Consider the following 25,295-nt stretch of genomic DNA (forward strand, 5'->3'; position numbering starts at 1 on the left):
CTCCCTTCTAATCTGTTATCTCTGCTGCCACAGCTGTTCAAGGCTGCTTGGAGTGAGAGGAAGGAGTGTGGCTGCTCTTCTTCATCCTCATCCCTCTCATCAATCGATTGCCAGAGACGCAAGCAAGGGAGAAAGGGCATTTTACAGCAGCTTCAACAGTAAACCCAAATGATTCAGAAATTCATTTCATTTCTCATCCTCATGGACAAGGACAAAAAAGGCTTCAGGATATCCAACACAACCAATGGTAATCAGTCCTAAATCCCGATTAAAATTTTGGAATACAAAAAATGCACCAATAATGTTTCATCATTTATTACGAACTTATTTGATGTTGTATATGTACATATATATTTTTTTAAACAGGTGAGGGGAATTTCCTGCACCATGGATTGCCACTTCTTAAGTGATGTGAACTATAGAACAAGTGAGGCTACATTCCTAGATTCACACTTACAGGTATCACGCTCTTAAAGAAGAACAAAGGGAAAGTAAATTACTGTATTTGTGAATCTGGGGAAACAGTGACAAGCCACCAGTGTTAGTGTTAAGTTACAGAGAGCGCAGGTACTGGTACTGGCAAAAGAAAATGTCTCTATTCTGCTTTAGCATGAGGAAGACAAAACTGGGAAGAAAAAGGGATCTCTGTTCTTCATTCTCCATCATGATGACCCTTAATAACATTGATATAAGCCATTTCAACTCAGAACATATCCCACAAAGTGTTGGTGATAAGCATATCACAAACTGTTTTTCAGTTAGAATACAGTACAGCTTTAATAACCCTTTCCATTATAAGCCAGGCTTAAATGACAGCCAAAACAACAGGCTGGGGACATTTTAAACTGTCTTCAGCTACCTCCACACAAGCACATTATTAAGAAGTTTACTTTCTCACTGTATGCTCTTAAGTGTTGAAGAACTGACATCTACCACTAATTCAGATATACTTATCCCCCTGACTGGTCTCTTGTCAGCACACACCATGCACAGACTGTGTTCTAATACTGTGCTTAAACTCTGCTCTTAATAGGGCTGGCCCAGAAGCCTGGCCACACATCATACTATATACTCCCCATATACACACTCTTTAGACTATTTTGAAAGATGACACTGAATTTGCTTGTGCTTCCATGCATCCACGGGTGGTGCAAATTACTACATATGATTAAATCTTTTCAGTTTTCTTTAAAATATGTATTTCAGTATACTGAAAAGGGAAAGGAAGAATCAGACATTCCAAGACTTAGTACATCAGAATTTAGTGGTCATGTGTCAAAATCTAACCACAATATACCTTTTTCCATGAAGATAAGTCATGTGTGCCTATTAGGGTTATCATATGAATAGAGGTGGTAAACATTTATTTCAAAGCCAGTAATGTGCATACTGCCACAAATGCAACAGGGGAAAAAAGCAAGATGTACTTTTTTTTCTATTGGTTCGGTGAAGTAAAGCCCAAAAAAAGAATTGCACATAGCCAAATCAGATTTTAAATACTTTCACCCCACTTACATCAACCCTGCCATTCCAATTCAAATGGAATTCTATGCCCATATTAATAACACATTCTGTCCTTCTATAAATCCTTCTGGAAAATGGAGACATTCAGTTTAAAGGACTGATAGCAACAAAGACCCGAAGTTTAATCGCCAATGTGTCAGAGGGTATAATCACTTTTAAAAAACATGTAAAAGACTACAGAAATGGATGTGATTGGCAATAAACGATGTTCCTAGGACAGCACTGCATCTAGTATGGACTACTGTAATTAATTAGCCAACATCCCAAACAATTGATTACTGAACTTATTCAGGAAGGACGTGAACTCTGAAGAACTTGGGTACTTTGCAGTGGTAACTACCAAGAAGGGCAGTGAGATCCTGGGAACAGACATCCAGAAGTGGCACTTCTACTCACCTGGGTAGAAAATAGTCTTTAGAACACCTAGTTATTTCCTTCCAGATTCCCTGACACATCATGCAGGAATCCAGAAGGAAAAAATAATTTTGATCATGTTAATCCCACTGTTTATATGTTTAGATCAAAATCTGGTTATAAATCGTAGTGTGTAAGAAGTGAAACAAGATCTTTTGGTTTACATCTCAGCAAATCCTAACTAGCTCTAGTGACAACTACCTTTTAACAAGTGACCAGAGCACAAGAAAGGATCAAAGACTGAACAAGGAATCATCAAGGAGGCACTGATCTACCTTAAATGTACTCCTGCCCCCAGATCCCTCATCCTTAAAATGAACAACTGGATTAGAATAATGGTATTAAAAAAACTAAAGCCACATGAGAAAACAGGCTGAATTCCAGAGACCAAAGGTAAAAATAAAAGCTGTTCAATATTTTGACCAAAGCCAAAGAGACTGATAAATCGGGAACAAAGCAAAAAGAACAGAATTAAGAAAAAAAAAAAAAAGAGCAAGAAATTATGAAAGAAAAAAAAATGAAGTTCCTAAAGCTTCAGAATAAACATGTTAAATTTTTGAGACAAGAGGTTTAAAAAAGCAATAATCTGGCCAAACAGCCAACTGAAGCAAATAACGTAATGCACTACATCTAATGTACTTCTTCATATAAGGTACAATTGTGTTTTGTGAAAAATTTAGTTTAGAGCACAGCTTGAAATTAAAATAAGACATTTAAAAGCATAAAGGAAAGCAGCATGCTGGGCTTTCAAAAATGATTAAAGAGCTTTGCTTTATAATTTTGGTCTCCTTGTTCACTAATCCTGAACCCTACAAAATTAGCTTACAGATTTCTATTTAAAAAAGAGAATATACTCTTTAAATTTAGGGAAATACTTCTTCCTGCTACAACAAATATAAGGTTTTATATCTTCTGTACAGAAGTCTTTTCCAACAGCCACAGTGTTTAGACTGCCTGGGTGTACATAAATTTCCTAGTAAAAGTCAGGGCGACGACGCAAAAATAGTTTTGCTGCAGCTGACAAATCAAAGCTGCAGGAGCTGATATCGTTGCAGCTACAGAATCTGTGATTTCAATCTCAAGCAACTATACAAACCCCAAGATCTTTGTTGACTTCCTGCACCTAAAAGATAACAGGTTTGGTTTTATTAGATGACTGTGTAATCAATGTATATCTCATGGTCTGTTCAATTAGTTTTTATGTAGATGATTCACAGTTCTTCTAGTCCTGAATTTTTAATGAATTAGCTGTTACAGCAGAATTTTAAATGGCCAGAGGTAAGAAGGATCACTGATTCCACTGACATTAAGTCCAGAACTGGAAATACTGGGAAAAATAGTACAGCCACACATCAGCTTGCTATCCATATGCCAGTGCTGAGCACAATGCCAAATGAAAATGATTTCATGATTTCCAGATCTAAACTGATAGCTTGGTGGCACTTCATATCCCGGTGTCTTACTACATAGTGTCTTCAATACCATGCAGAGCTCAGCAAGGTATTTCAATGCATGATATAGGACATGTCTAGAAAGTACAACTGAAACAGTTAATTTCTGTTTTCATGCTTCTATTCACAAGATTACTTGCTTTTGAATTCTACTTGTAGCAACTTCTCTTGATCACAATGTCTACTCCTGAGGTCATTGATATCTTACTTTTCTGCTAGTTCATATTTTTCTTTTGATTAACATGTTAAATAAGAAGGGAGTTTCACCTATTCATGACAATTTCCTCAGATGTCTCTGAGACTGACCTTATTTCCCCCTCCCCCCCCCCCCCAGGAATTAGTATATTTAGTTTCTGTGTACTAATCAGTACTTTTTCACTGAATTTAAACCATGTGTTTGAGACAATGGTAATATTTTGAGCAGAGCCCCAGAAAAGGTGGGGCAAGGCAGCATCCATTCAGTCTGTCTAAGCTTAATCAGCTACTGTTGCTATTGTTGCCCTACAGCAGAGACCACAGACCTGAGAAAATAGCTGCAAGAAACAGAAAAAGGCTGGAAATATATGGGGGAACCTATATTTAGTGCTTTATTTTAGCAGTTTAGTTCAGTCCAGGCATGCAGTTTAAGCATATCATGTTCTAGGATGCACAAGGCACTCCAAAGGCTAACTGAAAGCTCAGTCCACAGGACCAGACTAGCCTCGGTTCCAGGCGTAGGATATAGCATTGGCATAGCACATCAACGCAAGATGCACTACCATTTCAGCTGCAGGAAAGAAAACATTTAAGGCTAACAAAGTTATCAGAATACATGAACTGAAGCAATACTGATCCATCCTTACTGAAGCTGTGATGCAGCAAATCTGTTCAAGTTAAAGAGAGGTGAAAATCTGTCCTAAAAACCTGCCTACGTTATTTATCTATGAGAAGAAAAACACTGCTATTTATAACCATACTGAGAAGTGGTTCCAGGAAAAGTTATCTGTTTGAAGCGAATAAATTAGCTTGTTTTGTGCACTCTTCTATGCACTGCTTCCATCCTCATATGGTATAATAAATGGCATCACTTTTTCCACCAAGTGATAAAGGGAGACCTGATATTACTATTATGGGTCTTCAATAACAATGTCTAGCAATAAAATATTGATATACATTTCTTCCAGTGTACGATTGCAGGTGCTTTTTATGGAGGAAATTATTAGTCATTTCTAATAGCAGTCCCTCATTTATTTCAACATTTAAATCAAGAAAGAGGCCTTGCCTTTCAGTAGAAGAGCTAGGTGTATACTTGTAACTATTTTCTGCAAGTATTGTGATTAATAAGAGAAAATTAAGAAAACTCATCTATGTTTTCCATCAATATTTTAGCAAACATCACTTTTAGATATTCTCACTGTAAAGTTAAATACATTTAATTTAAAAAATGTAAGTATTTAAATCTTGGAACCAAAAATACATACTATTAGCACAGAATAAACACCTTACCAACCCAGCTGGGAAGATTATTTTGGGGGGTTTTTAAGAACTTCTGTGAGGTATATTAAAGCTTAGTGCTAGTTTTTCTGTTACGTGATATATTTAAGATTTTATGTAAACAGTCTTTCATCCAAGGCATCACAGAACAATTGCCATTTAACATTTGCATGTAATAGCATTGCAGTTTGCAGATGAATTAGAGAAAAAAAATCACATCAATAGCCAGAATTCAAAACGTGAAGCAACCCTGCTGAAAGTTTCTCTTGATGAAAAAATCCGAATCATCTGTTTTTAAATAAGCAGCTACATTTTTTTTTTAACCTATTGAACATTCGAGTTCTCTGGTTTAAAAAAACCTAGGAGTTGGAATGAAAAAATATATTCTATTTTGTTTGCTTGTCTGTATAAATAGCTTTGACCAAAAAAGTCATATGCACAAAATAACAGAAATGTTTTCAAAGATCAGAAAATATTACAAGCAAAGAAGCTCTAGTACAACCTTAAAGTGCAATCTCTCCTATTAGTTTTGAAACCAAGAATTCAACAAATATTTCAGATGGCTGATATCAGTATTAGAAAGAACCTTCACCAAAGGATACCTATAACAGCTTTTCCTCATGAGACACACTGAATAAGAGTTCACAAATTTCAGACTAAGCAGCAACACAGTTAAGAAGTGCCAGAACCATAAGATATTTCCTAAGTACCCTCTACTATTATCTTGCCAGTATGTCAAAAGTTAGTCATCTCCGGTATTTCCTTCATAAGCCAGCTACTTCATCGTTACATTCTTTTGCGTGGAGGGGGTGGGGTGGGGGGGGATATTTCAAGATCCGTCCTCACAACTGCCAAACAACATGCATTCTGAGATCACTATCAACACAGCACACTACAGTGTCAACTTTCTGAAAACACAGAAGACCTCAGAGACTTTGAAGCATGGATATTTTGAGTACCGTAACTTAAATCTGAAATTCATATTTAATAATAACTTTAGCACACAGCCAATAGGTTCTTTCAGCACCTCAAATAAAAACTACCCATTTAAGGAAAAACAGTGTTCCTGGAAGCGGAATCCCAGTTTCGCCCTACTGAACCAAACAGTAATAGGAGAGATGAGGAATTCAAGTCAGAACACTCAAATTCACCAAGGTAAAGCTGTTTTAACAATAATATTAAATAAATGAATACATTAAAAAAAAAAAAATCAGCCTCTCACTCCACATTTTCTCCTGATTAGCACAGCTATACATACCACTATTTGACATTTGAAAAAGATTGTTCTTCTCAAACTTCTTGAAAACACTTCCTTTTATTTCAACGAACTGCAATTTTTAAAAACAGTTAGTTAGTTTTTATTGATAAAAAACTGATATAAACAAATCAGACAATCAAATAATATGCAAATAGACATACGCTGAAAAAGGATGCTGAAAAAAATTAGGGTAGCTATATAATAAAGCTACATACTTACATTATTGGACATCATGATGGTAAGCAGTGATTTATTGTGGGAGTTGAAGGCCACATTAAGGGTTGTTGCTTGAACCATTATAAGAATAGCATGCAGGACTAGATAGCAGGGTTAAGGAAGCATATTTGGAAATCATTTTTCTGCACAACAGTACTGAACAGTACCAAAACTCAAATTTCCTATTTTGTTTCCAAAGTTTAACAAAAAAGTTTCTATCTCCCTGTCAACTAGATTTACAGAACGACAGTACTTAAACTTATGTAATGTACCCACAGTGCTTTGTAGCATGTAATAATTATGTTAATTTTTCTTGTTCTAAAAGAGCCCAATGACATTAGTCAGGAGAAATAGCAATACAACCTGAAGGAAAAAAAAATCTGAGATAAAGAAAGGTTCAGAATTAGCCTAAAGATTTCAGAGAAGACAGGGGAAAGTACAATAATTCTAAATTCATCACCACATGTATCGGACTACATATCTCTTTACAGATCATTTTCATCAGTTCACTGTAAGGTTACTTCACACTAAACTCGTTTGCATCCTGAATACGCATGAGTTTATCCCTTCATTTCAAGAAAATGTTTTCAAGCTAGGTGTTTGTAACATTCCACTAAATAACAAAACCCCACTGTCTTCAAGACCCTGTGACCCAAAATACTCAAATACAAATCAGAAATCAAAGGTTTCATGAACTATCCAATTACTGTTTTTCATTTTACTACACATTAGGTATTAAAAAAGCTGTCTACTATACCCCTGCAGTGGTATACCATTATGAAGGGGTTTTTTAAAGCAAGTTAAAAGGTTTTTTTCCATTCATTTTAAAAACCTGTAGTACTGGCAATCTTACTTGGAAAGTAAAGGAACACTGATTTAGGAATACTGTCATTTTTTCAAATATATTAAAATAAAACAATGCAGAGCAATTACTGTGTAATTTAATTTAGAAAACTTTGCAATTTATGGAAGAAAAAGGATACAGACATACAGCACTGCCATGAAGAAGTGAGGAATCACACCTATGTGAGCTCTTTTTCTTTCCTTAGGTTCTGTAGCTGTCCAGTAAAGAGCATCTAAAATATCTTGTCCAAATGAAGAAAACAGACGATCAGCCACCTAAACAAGAAGAACTTTTTACTGCCTTAAAGCAATATTTTTCTCTCCAACACTTGAATATGCCACCATGTACAGCTCAACCTAAAAAAAAGTTTCACATATTTATCACTTTCTATCTCTCGTTCATTCCATTTCCACTCTGGATTTCACAGTGATATTGTTCCTTTTGTATACTCAGCAGCTTACTTTCCCTCTCAAATTTACCATGCCCTTTTCAACAGTATTTACAATATATAACCATGTAGTGTTATCTTAGATGCTTCTTTGGAAGACATCCAAGTACAGTTCAGACTTCAGCTTTTGATAAAGCACTATGTATGTTGCATTGAATTATCCTAAATGTTTTTTCCCATCCTTCTGGGTTTAATAGGGGAAAAAAATAAAGAAAAGTGAATTTCAAATGTGTGATAGGGAACACCATCAGCTTACAGGTACAAAAAGGACTGAAATTAGATTTGGCTGTACTGTTTCCTTACATCTTGGAGTGAAGTATATACTCATTACAAATCTCTGCATAAAGCAGAATTCAAAATTAAAAGTACTACATCACAACAGCAAGTGATCAAGAGGGACTAGAAATTCTGCCAAAAAGGAAAAATTAGTTTGAAAAAAAACTATAAACATCTGAAATGTAACCCAAAGAATATATGCACAAGTAGGAAAAAAACTAGCAGTAATTCTAAAGATAGGAAAAACATGAACAGCAATCTCAGCTTATAATTCAATATCACAGCAAGAAAGGTCACATGGAGTTCCACCAGTTCTCAACACTTCATCATCAGCAAGCACGTAAAACTGAAGATCATTACAAGGAAAGACTTTTTTCTGCCTATACACTACAATTCAGTAATTTTAAAACTAAGCTGCACAGGACAACAATAATAGCACTTCAAAAATTAAATTTGGTATCACAAGGCACACGTCTGGCTAAAAAAAGGAGGTATCTTTCATTGCTTACTAACTCAGCCAAACAGAAATAGTTAAATATGAAAAACTGATTATCTCTACTTAATAAAGACAACTGGTATTTCCTCTTACTGCCTTTCTGCAAGACAACAATTTTGGATGTGTTAAAACAACATGTAGCAATACAGAACTAGGTGCACGATGTACCTGCAAATATTGAACCATACCTATTCAAGTAGAAAATAAGTTCTTGGGACAACATAAGTAAACCTAGATTTGGGTCACTTCCTGACCTTGTTAATTAAGAGTTCTAAACGTAAAGATACTGAAGGGAGAGAAGTCATATACTTTAACTTATTCAAGCCAACATTTATTGAAGTTTCCTAACATATGAAGGCTGAATTTAAACAAATTTTTACTGCATGTCTCAAGTAAACCGTAATATATGCTACTCTCTAAGCATCACCTATGAAATAAAATGAACAAAACCATGAGCTGATGAATTATCATAAATCTGAAGTTCAAAAACCCACCAGTTTGAGAGATATTTACAGTGGTATTGTTTTCGGCTTTTAAATTTTGTAAATTAAAATGGTCTGCATTATTTAGTTCCTGCTCATTGTGATGACCCATTGAGTAATTACACCTGGTGTACTAACACCAACTACAGAATGCTTAGAGTTTGGTAAGTTTTTGTTCACAATATTGTGAGGGTTTTAATAGATAAAACAGTGGCTTTGCTTTGCTTTCCTTTTTATTTAAGCAGTCCTTGTTTCTTAGCTGACAGGATAGAAAATATTAAAACCCACCACACAATATTGTTGCTTGCTTTTCCAAATACGACTTACCTAAACCCTACATGCCGGCTCCAGGCTCCAGCAGAATTCCATGGTGAGTGCTGTCACCAGCGTAATGCACATTGGGGCTTCACAAGGAGCAGGAGCCGGTGGGTCTGAATCTAAAAAAGAAAAGTGTCGTTTAAACCAAATGTGCTGAATGCTCCCCTTAGGCTGTGTATCTGGAGCATTCAGCACATAATTTGAAGATCTTGCATTCCTTATACCTGTCCAGGACAATATTTTCTGGACTTGTCAACAGCCGAAAACATTAGAACATTGTAAACATCTCTGCTGCTCAGTGATTTAACGAAATTAAAAAGATCTTCCTATTTTGAAAACTTGTGAAAATGTAAAGTTTATTCCTTAAAAAAGAAGCGTATTTAACAGTTCCTTGAAAAGCATTGCTTGCATTAGTAGCAAAGACTTATAACAAAATTCACCAAAGTAGTCTAAGCAAGCCAATATTCAAACTATTGAAAGCTCATTATCAACCAAGTCTTTCAGTGGGATCCCATGACATTTTCTGCCAATACTGTGCCTGCAACCTACCACAGTAAAAAAGCCCCTTGAAAAACATGCCCTCTGCTTGGCATGTTGAGTTTCATGAGACAGCATGGAAATTAAATACCATTTCCAACTTCTAAGTCTAATGTAATTTTTCTAATAACTATGAGTGGTAACAGACTTCCCCCATCCTAAAAAAAAAGAAAACTCAGGCAGTACTTCTTAGTTGAGACGCATGTTTTTGGTTCTGCCAAATGTAGCAAAGAAACTCAACTCTTCATTCAGAATGGAATGGCACATGGCTTCCAATTCACAGCAAACACTGCAGTCTCTTCAAATTACGTTGTAAGCACATAGTACTGTACTTTCTCAGCTTTAAGAGAAGTGACTTGAAGTAGTCTTGAAATAAAGAGAAATTACAATTTTGAGCACATGGATTTATTTAGTAAGTGATTATCTCTCACAGATTATGGAATTGTATATGGATGAATATTTCCGAACACAACTAAAATCCACATAGTAACTCATAGTAAATTTAATATTTATACATGTTTTTCAGCAAATCTAAAATCAAAGGAAATAAAACCCTATGAATAAACAACTGAGGTGGTTTGTATGATATTTGTTTCACATAGGATAATGAAGTGTGTTCCTTATGCAATATTTTCATATTTTATGAGGAAAGAACAAACGTCTTTAGACAAAATATTCAGATTTTGCACAAAGCATAGCCTTGTTTTAGCAGTCTTCAAACAAAGGCACAACAGATGTTCAAACAAGGATTAATGTTATTCAGAGATACCAGAATCCTAGCAGAGTAACTGCTGTGTACAAAGATCTGATAGAGTCCTTTTAAGAGGTTGTATTCCTAGTGTGTCCTATATTTGCAGGATGGAGATAAGATTGTAGCTATGAAAACATTTACTTTGTGAATCATTGATCACAGAAGGACAATTAAAAATCTCATGCTTTACATTAATAACAAAACAGAAACAATTCCCCCCCCCCCATGTCTCTCTATCTTGCTTCCCAAAACAGATTTTCCTTTTCTTGTTTCACTATATTAATTCAACTTATTGTTTATGTACTCAGGCTAGCCAGGACTGAGACAGGTGAAGTAGTAACATGTGTCCCTGCATACAATGAAATCTATAATTCCATCATGAAGAATTAAAAACCAAATTCCATGTCTTCTACCATCTTCCTTCTCTACTCTCTCTCATGATCTTATCACTATTTCAAATCAATAGTTTCTACTTTTCTCAATGAGTTCAAAACCTCATTCATTCCACTTCTTGCATTTCAGTTTAAGACATTCCTTCTTCCATTTCCAGTTCTCAATTTTCATTCAACTAAATTGATTAAGAAGCTCCAGGAACTAGGCAATATGAAACAGTATCTAAAAAACTTATTTTTCATGAACTTGTCTGTTTCACTGCATCTAGGCTTATTATATGGATGTGTGCACATGTGAGGATACGAGATGTGCCATACTGTTAAGTACAAATACTGTAATACAACAATATTTTAGATAGTCTGAAAAAAGCATGCTTGATATTCTGATGCCAACATTCTTACCTCAAGCATGTTATAGATGATGTAGAGCTTTATGACAGACTGTCCCCTTATCAGATGATACATCATAGAGTAGTCAACATAGTGCATCATGAAGTAGCAGATGACCAATATAACTCCTTTGAGAATGTCACATACCTGAGCAGGTTGTAGCAAACGTCTATCACTGAAATACAAAGGGCAAAAAGTTCGACTAAATGTCATATACCCACAAAATACAAATGTTACCAACTCAATAGGAATTTACAGCAGCTGTTAATCAAGGATATATTTTAATGTAGTTTATTACTGCCCCTTCCCCTGCCTCTCACTCCAACACATAAGGAACACCATGACCATGATACACATTTATAGATCACACTCCTGAACAGGATCACATTCTCTTAATCTGCCACATCCATTTAGTTAAAATACGCTATTTGTTGGGTAAGAGCTCCCACTTGTTAAGAATCTTCTGCATGCGTGACCTTTGGTTTTTAATCTACCTTCCCTCTTCCAGCCAATTCTACTTATCATTTTGACTTCCTCAGTTACAGAAATTGTATTTGCTATAACCAAAAGAAAAAGAAATGAAGCGGTCATCTTCAATTTCAGTATAATGAACCAGATGCTGGGGAACAGGTTCTAAATGCAATTCCATATCTTCTTTTAGCTCTAAGCTCTGCAGCAGTAAATGCAAACAATTTGACATCAGAGCTTGAGGTTGATCTTGAACCAATGCAGTTTTCTGTCTATAGTCCCACAACTAACCCAGAAGACTAAATGAATCATCACACAATGTCATGGTTTAACCCCAGCCGGCAACTTGAGCCCCACGCAGCCGCTCCCTCACTTCCCCGAAGTGGGATGGGGGAAAGAATCAGAAGAGTAAAAGTGAGAAGACTCGTGGGTTGAGATAAAGACAGTTTAATAGGGAAAGCAAAAGCCGCGCACGCAAGCAAAGCAAAACAAGGAATTCATTCACTCCTTCCCATGGGCAGGCAGGTGTTCAGCCATCTCCAGGAAAGCAGGGCTCCATCACGCATAACGGTTACTTGGGAAGAGAAACACCATCACTCCAAACATCTCCCCCCTTCCTCCTTCTTCCTCCAGATTTATATGCTGAGCATGACATCATATGGTATGACCCCCTTTGGTCAGCTGGGGTCAGCTGTCCCAGCCGTGTCCCCTCCCAGCTTCTTGTGCCCCCCCAGCCTCCTCGCTGGTGGGGTGGGGTGAGGAGCAGAAGAGGCCTTGACTCTGTGTAAGCACTGCTCAGCAGTAACTAAAACATCTCTACATTATCAACACTGTTTTCAGCACAAATCCAAAACACAGCCCCATACTAGCTACTGTGAAGAAAATTAACTCTATCCCAGCCAAAAGCAGCACACACAATTTCATCCTATAAACTAAAACTACAGGAAGAAAATATCTTTACCTTAATTGCCACAATAGCAGCCATAAGCATAAGGAAATTGCAAGGCAGTATTTACTTGTCTATTTACTTAGTTTAGTATTAATAGAATGCAAAGCATTTAAAAAGCCTTCAAATTAAATCAAAAGGTTATTTCAGAATTAAATATCAAAAAATAGAGAAATAAGTTCTATTACATGGATTTATTTTTAATATACACTGAAAGGCTTTTGCAGAAGTCAACATTTCACAAAAGTCGGACCCAATTAGCAGAATGCAAGTTATGAATTTTCATTTTCTGTGTTCTTAAATCACTAGGCTATCCAGAGATTAGACAATGCTCCCATAAACTGATAACACATTTAGAAAAAAATTAGAGTAAGTTGATAAAAATTCATGCTGTTTTTAAAAAAACATCCAAACAGTTATATGATCTCTGAGAGTCAAGACATTCTACAGACACTGCAGACAAGTAAAAAATCCCAGCTACCTGACTCATTCTATTTAAATACAACATCAGTGTTATACTTCAGCTTTCTTTGTTATCTTTCATTCAAAAGAAGAAAGCTCTGAAGACAGCATTCATGCATTATAACATTCACAGAACCAAACAGTGTCATTCTACAATGGGCAAATAGATCATGCTCATTCTAGGAGTATGAGTGAGAAAGTTTCCGGAACTCTCAGATTTACAGTATTACACTTTGAACAGAGCACAACTTCTCCTTTTATTATACACTTTTTACTGCATAATCTGTATTAAAATTAATTATATTCTGAATAATAGAATTCAACCTGGTCCAGCACACCAGAACTGCTTAGCGTGGCTTTCTCACCCTAAGAGATATTTTCTTGCTCTCAGAAGTCATCCAGTAACAGTAACCACACCACATTTTGTTTCACACTAAGCCCTTGACAAAAAGCCTCAGTAAATTTTCTTCCTTCCCCCCCCAATTGAATTTTAACTGAAAACACCAATTTAAAAACTTAAAGAAAACTGAAAGCGTCCATTTTCCAGCACACCCAGTATTAGCCTGCCTCTTAAAGAACCTTACGACTATGCCCTTGCATGACACACACAAAAATGCACCATCTCTAACTCGCAAAATTACATTTTGAAAGTCGATTGCCCTATTTAACTACGTCTGACTTAAATGATTATACTTATTTAAATATATTAGCATATATTGAAACATTTATAGGATTTCAGCAAACCCATGATTATGATTACCATTCATGTGGTGAGTAACAGCATGTTCCTTTTTCTTCAACCTACTTCAATTTTGGAAGTGTACTCAGAGACATTTCAGCACAAGTCCCTCAGCCAACACTCATACTCCGCAATACAGATTGGGATAAAGGGGTAAAGGTATTATTACTCCACAACAGTAATGCCAGGTGTTAGCATTTGAAAAAGAGAATCAGAATTTGTTACTCAGAAAATTAGCATCTTCATTCTTCCAGCCAACACCTACCTTATCATTACCTTATCATCACCACTTCAAAAGTCTATGTTTTAGAAGTTTGGCAAGGTACCAATTTTTACAATGGGATGGTCCCTTGTTGAAATGCACTAGTAAGCAGAACCTGTTCATGAAGTCACTGAAGCAGTCCAGAAAGATTCTCACAGGAAAATGCTTTGATGTCCACAAATCAATACAGACTGAAAATTACTGTGTTAAAGGTTTTCTGGCTTACAAATAACATCAAAAGATGCTCAACTACTAGTACAGTCAAAGCCACAGTTATTCTGTACTGTTAACCCTATCACTCTTCTGCTTGTGTTGATTTTCATGAGTATGACTACACTCGAGTAAAACCAACTCAGGAGAAGCCGATGTAAAAGCAGATAGCAACCATCACAGGGGAATACAAACTCTGAAAACAGATTACACACAATCAAGAGCACAACTGCTCTTCTAAAGATGATCTCAACTCTGAAAACTAACTCAGGAGAATAATACCATATGAAGGTGCATCCAAACTTGCATCCTACGCACACTGGAAAGATGACGGTATTTTGAGAATGTGTTGTGTACAGAACAAACTGAATATCACTACGACTCAATTCAAAGGCTGCCCAAAAGGGTCAGATCAACTACACTTGATTGCTGTGCCTTACAGGAATTAAGCTTTTGTAGAACAGAGCACATTGAAATAATGTTTTTAGAGAATTTTACCTCTCAAAGTGACTTGGATTTAGTTTCTCAGTAGTCTGTATATCTAGAAAAAACTGCAGTAAACACTCCATTCATTTTTTTTCCTGACGTTTTAACCAAAAATACACTCTATTAATGTTCTATTCAAAGCAGTGCAATAACTTCTTATGCTTCTCATCCACATGAGAAGCAGAACAAACAGTAATGCCATGGCAACTTCTTCAAAACACATCTTTAAAAGACTCCACAAGAATACCCTCACAGTTTCAATTTACTCAGTTTGATGACAGAAAAGCTGTCAGCATCTCTAACCCCTAGTCAGTACAAGGGATTATTGCAAAGGCTGAGTACAGAAAACTGCTTTCTAGAAAATGAAAAGAGTAAGAAGATCCTGGCATTTAAAATATATTCCAGTGTTCTTTCATTGTACACTAAGAAAGACCCCTTCGTATTGACTAGGCGAGTAATCTATGGTCTACAACTAACATGTTTCCAATTGAGAGAGATTAACTGTGACTACTGCATAAATCCACAAAAGCACTTTTACTGCAGAATCCTCTTCCGCTCTGGCTAATAACATTTACAAAAGCATTTTGAGGTGTGGCTCTGAATATAATATGGGATAGGGATAATTATTTCCTACAAAGACAAGGAAATCAAGTAAATGGATTAAGTCTAATGATTTGTCACCTTTTGGCAAATACACAGAACTAACTGCAAAGCCTGCAGTTATGAAATGATCTAGTCAGTGTTCAGCGAGAACTTGAAGTTTTAGTATATGATCAGGCTCACATTGGTTCAATCTGTATTTGTCACAAATCATTCCTATCCTTTGCATTAAACTGTTTAATCCATATAAACACACACAGGCCAAGGTGATTATATGCCTGTCATAAAAAGTCTTAGCCCACCCATTACACGTATTTTCTGCATTCATTTTTTTTAATATATATTTCTACTTACTGTCTCCAGTAACTACTCATTGCCAACACTTGGAAGTACTTTCAGAATAATCTCAAGCACTAAGTAATCAGACCTTGTGATTAATATCACATAAAAATTCATAATGCCATATTCATCCGCACGAGTACTACAGAATCTCAAAAAAACCAAAGAAAAAAGCCAGTATTGGCCAAGCTATGACAACTATAAAAAGGTCAAGAAACAAACAAGAAATACATAGCATAGTGCTGATAATACTTCCTATGATTCTATGATAATACTTTCAATAACTCATTTGAAAGTAGGGAGCCAAGAGGTAAGAACTAGACAATACTGAGCTACTGTACAACACTAGAAACCATTGAACAGAGAGACGAGGATTTGAAACAACTTAGCTAATTTCAAAAGACTTCGTATTTTTACAGTTGTGCATGAAGTGTGACAATATAGAGTGAAGGATTTCACATGAAAATTAGTTATGGGTGTTTTTTCTCATGAGTGAGAAAAGGAGAACAATAAATAAAGAGCATAACAACTATCTTATTTTATATTTAATCATTCCTGTCACAAAACAGCAAGCAGTAGAATCTTTCTGTAGAAATCAGTTGGTCTTTTCCTTCAAAGCTATCCCAAGCATACAGTGATGCCGCAGAAGTGAATTAAATATTAACACTTTGCCGGCTTTAGTGAACTCTGCTCTTAAAAGAGTATCATGAGAGCCTTTGTCCAAGATGCAGTTCCTCTAATATCCTACTGGATTCCAGAAATAATGTTATGCGAATTGTTTCACAATTTGAACGATTACACAGATGAATATAATTTAAATTACAACTTTCACATCTCATAAACCAGTAAGCATGTGGATTCAGGGCATTTGGACTGTCCTTCAAATGCGCCTTAAGATACACAATTTCTGTCTTTTCACCTAATTATTTTCTGCCATTATTCCATTATTACTTCTAACATTTTTGCTATAAGTCATGCTCTCCAAGATGCTCTTTACAGAATTTTACAAGTGGTTTCATTATGCTAAGCCTCAAGTTTCCACATTCAGCTGTACAGACTAGACTACCAAGGAATCAAATTTTTAAATTAAACTTCTTCAAACATCAAAGTACCTTAATAGTAAAGAGTAAGGCTTATGCATTCTTTCTATTATCCACTACATAAAATCTTGTATTGCTTTACTATTACCACTACTGAATACACCGAGCTGTTTAAACATGAGATGATCCTTCAATCTGCATGAATTCAGAGTGAAAATCCAAGTGTTCCTCTACAGATAAGTTCTCTCACATTGTAGCACTAACTAGCAAATTAAGACAACACAGAAAACACACGCAGGGACTTCAATATTCTACAGCATGTACTTAATGAGATGTTCAAACTCCTCAGCCTTTGGGTACATTTACCATTATGCCCACTAACTGACAGAAAGCCTCCAGTGAAACAAACCCTTACGTCTCCAAATAATGTAATTATACAAATGCATGCTTAAGGGGATATACAAGCTTATTATTCATTTTAATATAAGAAAGTGATGTGCAAGCCTTACTACCATACCTCCCTATTCCACCACAGCATGCTTCTGTTTCAGCCCAGTCAATTAACAAAAGGACAAGCATGCCAAGCTCAATACTTATTGCATAGTGTTTGAGGCAGTTGAAAGTGAAATTATGGCAAAATTAATACAGTGCACTGACTGACATGAACCAAGAACTAGGAATTCAGAAAAACACTCTGTTACAGAAAAAAATTACTTTTTTCCAACACAATTCATAAGCTCAAGGTTTAATACTCATTCTTCAAACTTTCCAGTTTATGGTTTGTCCACCTTGAGACAAATTTAGAAAGTGTGAATCCAAGTCTTTCCTCTGTTTAGAAAACAACTGGATCTGTATATGTCCTCCCCCTTTCGAAAGCTAAACCCAAGCAACTTCCCTTATAAACAGTTAGGAAGAATTACTTTGCTATTCCATAAAATTAAATTCAAATACTATCAAATTAGAATACTACCAAATATTCTAGCTACCCACAAATTTGTTCTATACATTTTAGGCACAACAACAACAACAAAATCTAAATTTTTTTTCATGATTACTTGTGACATTTGTAAGAAAATCCAGTTTAAGTGTTACAAAATTAAGAGTCAAGCTTATTTCAAGATACACATAAAACTGCTATACAGTGAAGAAAAATTTGGTGTGAAAAACAGTGTTCATCATAAGCAATCTCCTTAGACAAGTGAAAGTTTAAGGAACTAGTTACCTGACTGTCATTTTCAAGGTATGTCTATTTTAAACCATACTCAAAAGGCCATGATCCACATTTCACATAGTAATAAGAGTCCTGTCTCCCTCTACTGGTTGAAAAACATTAGGTTCAATCATTCATAAGGGCCATGACCATACAAATGGTCATATTACCAATATATGATGTTTCTGACTGTTTCAACTGAACAGCATGTTGGATTTCACAGTATTTTTCCTTTAAGATATTAAAGAAGCAAAAGAGCTCAAGGCTTTCAGTGTATTGGCATCTACCCCACCAATCCCTTTTTTGTTCCAACAGCTGTACAATTAAAGTTACTTAGCATTAAGTAGAGCATTCTTAAAAATAAGTCACAGTTTACTGATATTTGGCTTTAATATGTTACAAATCACAAGTAGCTAATGCACAAGTTTGCTTAAGTGACTGACTTCCAAACACAAACCAAGATCAGGTGTTAAGTGTTTAAATTCAGTAAGTAAGGCTTATTAAAAGTGGTTAAACCATTTTGAACATAAAATGCACCCCAGGACAAACAGGAATTTGTTCTGACTGTATAAAAAGTCTAAAACTCTCACTACAGTCATCTATGGTATGCTTTTCAGCAACTGCCATTGCAAAATGAACAATGTTTTCACTATATTGTATACAAAGTAATGTGTAGACAAGTATACTTGTCTGAGTACTTAATTACTTTAGCATCCAATGCATAAGCACTCTGCATATATTATTTTAAACTTAACTCTGCACAGACTGTCATATGCTATCATGTGACTTCTTTACTTCTTTCAAGCTTTCTGGTGTTCCTCAAATCTTCACTAGTCTGATTAGATACAGTTTTCCAGCCACCTTGTAGAGTTGCAGGAATTCAATACATTTTTCTTGTTTAATTTTACAGTTTAAAGATATCCAACAGGATGACTGCATTTTTAATTGGTTCCTTTAGTACAGTCTCATCCAAATAGTTCAGATTGCTCTAAGCAATTACTCCTTCACAGTTAGCACAGACAAAATTTCCAATACTCATGTCACGGATACAGTATTTTAAAGATATGAACACACTATCATTGCAATAATGCCTTAGGTGGATATTTTAATCTTAATGAAATAATGAGCTTAACCACCTGCATATATATACATTTATAAATTCTTAAGATAACAGTATTATTTCTATAAATGTTATTGTACTTTACACTATTTAAAAAAACTTTTTATTTATATACGTTTATTGTGCGACTAATGCACTGAAGTTACAAGTTTGAGCAAGTATTTTACGGCAAACCTTTTCTAACTGTGTTATTTATTCAATATTAACACTTTGAAAAAGTTAAACAACCATGGAGGTTTACATTAATTATTATTTCAGTTATTGAAATGGTGGTCTGAAGTTTTGTTTAGGTATCTTTTTTCTCCATTTTTACATCACAGATACTTGTATGAAAACTGAACTGTGGGATTTTGTTTTACATGTAGATATTTTGTCTTGATCAAAGTCTTAATCCTCCAATGTATCCTTCATTAATGAACTGTGGTATCGTAAGTTTCTAATCTTATATGAAGCATTAACAAGAATGATCAGATAACACATAAGGGGGTATCCTCCTGTTAGCATACTAAGCAAAGATGTCAGGGAGAACAAAACCTGAGCAAGTTTGTCTGAAGGGCATACTTGCCCATATAGCTACACGCTAAGAATTTTCAAAACGTGCAAAGTGATCTATCTGAAATATTTTCCTACAATTATGCTCAAGTTAGGAATTAAGTTTGGCTTCAGGAAGAAAAGCTATTTTCATCAAATCTAATGTCCCGTTTGAGACTTTAAAAAGAGATACAGCTTACACTATGCAGGACTTCACTGTTGTAAAACTGTGAGATATACAGACTAAGTGCTGATAAAAATATGTCCCAAATGAAGAATTCTAAGATATGGAGAGCTGAGTTTGCCAAGATGAGATGGCATTTCATTTCTCAAACATTAAAACGCTTCTACATGCACACAACACAGCACGAGACCATGCTAAGAATCGAAACGAAACCAACCTTGCTGTTAGGCCCCGATGAGAGCTGTCTCAAAATAAATAAAAAAAATGAGGTTTCAAATAAGTGACAACTAGAATTAGCTTTCATTAAGCTTTTACTTTTTTAGTAACAGAATCAACTGTAACTGAAGTCAGTAAATGAACATATGCTAAAGTGCTGTATTTTATTAAGCAGAGAATCAATTTCAAGTCTAATACTAAGATACCTGGCAATGAACTTTCGGAACTCCCCAAAATTTTTGTTAAACATTACAAAAAACTCCATGAAGTACACACAAAAATATAGCTATGAACCTGACTGAAGCATTGCTTAGCATAAATGCAAAAAAGCTTAAGGCACTCTAAGTATAGCAGGGGCTATAGATTTTCCAAGATATCCTATTTTAAATTGGGCCGAACTGGTCCACAGGCACTCTATGTGAAAAATATTTTAAATCTATTAAGATCATAACCTATTTCCACAATGATGCGAAGTTACATATGAAAATATAGCTATCAAACAGCAGTGAATCAATTTCATGTGTTGGTTATTAAAACTAAGTGTTGGTCTCTCCTTTGAAGGTCAATTTAGCTATACTATTCATTTGTAATCAGTCTTTTTACTGATTACATGTAGATGTGTGAATTTGGCTGACAGCATAGAAGGAAAAAGAAAATCAGGATTTACTCACCAAGGAGGAATCCCTGTGACACCACATTCCATCCTATAAAGGAAGTGAAAGTGCTCTTCCCTTCGGTCTGATTTACAAGAAAGAAAGAAAGAGAAGGTTGTAATGTTGCTACACTATGCACTGTTATGGAAAGGAGAAAGGAGTACTTGACCTGAGAGTTTACTACAGAAAATACGGAAGGCACCTGCCTTTTTTTGGTTGGTAGAAAGCCACACATTTTGGTGGACAGGTGCACTACTTTCTCAATGAACTTAACCAGACAACAGGAAGTTTATGTATTTAACAGCTACAGCCCTTAGCAAAAAAAAAAATTAGGCTTGGGAATAAGTGTGCAACAGAGGTTCAAATTTATTTAATAACCTGATAATATGAACAAAGAAATAATGTCCATAGTAAGAATGCCGGTGTGTGTGTTTGTTTTTGTTTGTGTTTGTTTTTGTTTGTGTTTTTTTCCCCAAGATGCTTTCTTTCTACAGTTTCTTTCTTGAAGTAATGCTGTTCTATTTATTTCCTACTGAAAAGCATATATCTATGATTTCACAGGAGGGCAATGGGAATTTTAAGAGGTACATATAATAAAACTGAAGTTAATGATGTTATTGCTGATAGGACCTAAATTCACTTATTTCATGGAGAAGAGAGTAAAAGAAAAACACAGAACACATAATCTGTATCTATTGCCACATGGAAGAAATGTAAAGATTTGTCAATCAATCTTCACATATAAGAAAATTCATAATCTACGTCTATTTTCTTGAGAAAGTTAGAATTAGGAGGAAACAAGAAAAGTCTCACTTTCCATAATAAATCCTTACTTGCTTTGTGGACAAGATGTAAAATGCCTTTAAGCGTAATCAAATTGGGAGTCCCATCAGTTTCATTAACATACCACTTTAGCTTTCATATCATAGTGTTTTTCTAATAATACAGAAGAGCTTTTCCACGTTCCCACAAGAGCTTTTATTGGTGTGCAACATATTTTCAAGAAAAACAAAAAGTTAGCTCCATAAAAGTGTTTCAAAACAAGCAAGATATTAATCTGCCCAGAATCCCTGGGTCTGAGGTATTAACTAAAAAAAGTGTCTGAATTGTAAAAGGAAACTGTACCTTTCAACCACAGGTTGAGTTAGTTTTAAGAAGCTATCATCAAGGACAGTAATTCTGAAGAGAACTCCACCAAGTCCACTTCTCTCTCTACCCGAGATTTGTTGTTCCAGCAAAGTATGTGCTTTTATGTTGTCAAAGAATATTTTAATAAAATGAGAGTAGTTTATAAGATTTGAAGAGAATAATTTAGGAAACTTTCTTCCATGACTTGGAAGAAAATACAGCAGAGCTGATTTTTCTTTTTTTGTAATTTTGGAAGATGTAATTTAATTTTGTGAAGCATTTGTTAATTTTTTTAAGAGCACCCTACTATTTACAGAGTATAGCAGTAATGAAGTTGCACCTGCCAAAACCATCATAATCTGATGATTCAGCCTCTGCCAGTTTGACCACAGGAATTTAACCAGCAGTTTAGTTTACTTCATGACAGAATCTTGGATTTTTCTGACTGAAGTTTTCGAAGTTTAAGAGTCTCTCTAAAATAGTTATGTTAACACCAATATAGCTCTGACAAATACACAGAACTAAATTTACTCAAAAGGAAAGATCAAGTGATAAGGAACAATGACTTAGCAGTCAAACTGAAGCACTTACACTGTCTAGTACAAATTACTGTCTAGAAACAAATTTCTTTAAGATACATTACTCTTTGTTCCCTTTCAGAGCTCTGTAAAATAGAATATTAAAACATGTGGAAGAGGCTATAAAGCACTCCCCCTACATTTAAGCACTGCACACAATACCATAGACAGGAATTAGCCCATCTTACATAGGATGTAGTTTTATTGTTTTAAAGAAAGAATGTGTAATAGAATCTTCTACACTGGAAAGAGCAGAAAGAGTTATGAGGAAATAAATGAACTGAAGAGTAAACTGGGAGGGACACAGAACACTCACTGCTCAATCACTTCACTGAGATGTTGAGAAAAAAGTCAAGATGAAGGGAGGAGCACTTTTATTTACTACACAGAATGGAATATGATGTGGCAGGTTCAAGTAACAACTAGTCATGTCTCTCAACACTTACTTGACATTTGTGAGGAAGAACAAGCTAATAGATAAACAGCCACCTGCTTTGTAAGTACCTTTTGTAATTACAGATGTTTTTTACCTGTTGAACTCTATTTTGTTACAAACACATAAAAATATATTTCCTGAGCTAGAAGAAAATCCCAAATCTTTTTTGCCGTAACAGATCAAGTCAGCATAACTAGAAAAACAACAAAAAATCCCAATAAGCAAAGTGCAGGCTCTGCATATTTGGAAATAAAAATCATTACAACAGAAAAAGTTCAGTTACATACTATAAACATGAACTGTGAACCGTTCAATAAAAAGCCACCAGCTTTAAAACATTAATGAATTAGACAAAGCCTCAAGTAGTGAACAAGTAAAGAGATTCTAGGGAAATGAATTCCATAAACATTTGAGGAAACCGTGATGAGAGAAATTGCTTCAGGAGTTGTTACAAAAGCAAAGCCTTCTTCACTCGATACGATCTCAGTTTCACTGCATCTTACCTGATAGCATTTTAAAGGTAACACAGTCAAGTTGAATAGATTAAACTGGATTCTGTCCTGCCTTACACACTAAAAATACTGTCAAGCAAGCAGACTAAGTTTTAACATTGCAGATGTGTGTACATATATATACACACACGTGTGAGTGTGTATATTTTCAATGTTACTTTCTTCAGTATATTGAACAATACCCAAAACCAGCAACTGGTCTTTCAAATTTTTATTTGTAATTTCAGAAAAGCAGAAAACCTGTTTTTCAAAATCAAAACTGAGTTTATAAACAAGGAAGAACACTTTTTAAACAGAAAAAGTAGTAAGATCCAAATGATAGATCAAAATCCATTACATTTACCTGAATTTTAATATTTTAGCAATAGTCATAAATATCCATACAGATATTTACAAATAGGCACAGATTTTGACATGCCATCAGGTTAAAACTAAATAGCTGTCATTTCTTATACAGCTAGGAAAACTCTTAACATAATGAAAGTCTGAGATTCAGCTCAAAATTAACAGCACAATAAAATATTAGAGACTGCCACCTAGTGCCTACATTAAGCATCACCCAAGTACCAACATTTCAGCTTAAGACTATACACTAAAATATTGTTTCTTATGCAACTAGACTAGCATTTGCTCTAATCAGAACATACATTCTAAACTATGCATCTAAAAGCACTTCGCATATAAAAGACTATTAATAATGCAAATGCAAGCAACTCAGACAAAATAAACAAAAAAATCAGCTACCATAAATTAACTTAAAGTTTGGGGAAATTCAGAATGAAAACCCTGAAGTCCTTATTTATTCAAGGAAAAATTACAACATCAATACAAATACTCCTTTTCTTTTAGGCTGCACTTAAGGCTCACATAATCAGCTTTACCACCAAGTAGCAACTTTTATCAAGGAAATTAATTCTATCCAATTTTTGATGCCTACACCAGAAAGGCAAACCAAAAATCCTATGTATTAGCAACTTCTTAGCATTGATCTGAACAAAAAGGCAAACCAAAAATCCTATGTATTAGCAACATCTTCTTAGCATTGATCTGAACAAAAAAGCAAGGAGTTAAGATCTAAAATTTCTTACTATTATTCTGATTAGTTAGTCCCACCCAATTACTGTCTAAGGTTCTTTGAAGGAAAGAAAATAACGGATTTTATACAGGGGTCCTTTGGGCAAAGTTTATAGTGGCAGTAAGGAAAACTTGTAAAAAAATCAAACATTGGTTTCGGTATCAAAGAGTCTATCAAAAGACATGAGCCAAGTCATTAACTCAAGTCTAAGAAATCTTAAAACACTGTTCAAATAGATGTTAGTTAAAAGAGCAAACCTACAGGGTAAGGTTACATCTCTGTCCTTTACTAACCTGAATATGCCTAAGTGGTGCTGCTATCAACTGTTGTGTCTGAAGGAAACAACGATGACAGTTAGTGACTGGTGGCAAAGCGTAAAGGTCGTCCCCCCACACACCTGTACTTTGTCTAGTTTAGACCAAAACTTGTGTTTTACAGTGGAAGAAGTAATTAGTAGTTCAAATGGCACTGAAAGGCCATAAAATTAAGCACACACATAAATAAAGAAACATTATTTAAGGGTATCAACATCTTTCTCTTGAATCAACTTACCGTAAGCCATAGCAAGGCAAAGTGATGAACCGGAACATTGCCAGAAAAACTCTCAAAGGAAGCAGGGTGAATACATACAGAAAAGCATCCAGGCACAAAAAGATTCCAAAAAACATCAACTAAATTACAAAAATAAAACAGAAGTATGTTAGTAGTTCATAAAGAGTTATAAAAAGTTTATAAAGAATTATATTATTTTATGAAAAATGCATTTACATAAGACTAATTAACCAAATAAGCACAATACTCTCACTTGTTCAATCAGCTGAACTGTAAGA

The 25,295-nt window shown here is 35.1% G+C and overlaps 1 protein-coding gene across 5 annotated transcripts in view; it reads right to left on the reverse strand.

The window, feature by feature from the left end:
• TAPT1 (transmembrane anterior posterior transformation 1) overlaps positions 1-25,295 on the reverse strand; it is a 50,837-nt gene that overhangs the window by 16,290 nt on the left and 9,252 nt on the right. For 2 of the 5 annotated variants that reach the window (XM_075499798.1, XM_075499800.1), the window contains exons 3-8: positions 25,018-25,136; positions 20,085-20,108; positions 11,283-11,445; positions 7,320-7,455; positions 6,340-6,437; positions 6,121-6,190 (exon numbers count right to left, since the gene is read on the reverse strand). In XM_075499798.1, coding sequence (XP_075355913.1) covers positions 6,121-6,190; positions 6,340-6,437; positions 7,320-7,455; positions 11,283-11,445; positions 20,085-20,108; positions 25,018-25,136 — 610 coding nt within the window. Of the gene's footprint in view, positions 1-6,120; positions 6,191-6,339; positions 6,438-7,319; positions 7,456-11,282; positions 11,446-20,084; positions 20,109-20,754; positions 20,822-25,017; positions 25,137-25,295 lie in introns of those variants that run through there. The other 3 variants (XM_075499801.1, XM_075499802.1, XM_075499799.1) reach the window with 3 other exon arrangements.

Source organism: Mycteria americana, chromosome 4 (genome assembly GCF_035582795.1).
Source record: "Mycteria americana isolate JAX WOST 10 ecotype Jacksonville Zoo and Gardens chromosome 4, USCA_MyAme_1.0, whole genome shotgun sequence".
In the NCBI taxonomy this organism is placed as follows: Eukaryota; Metazoa; Chordata; class Aves; order Ciconiiformes; family Ciconiidae; genus Mycteria; species Mycteria americana.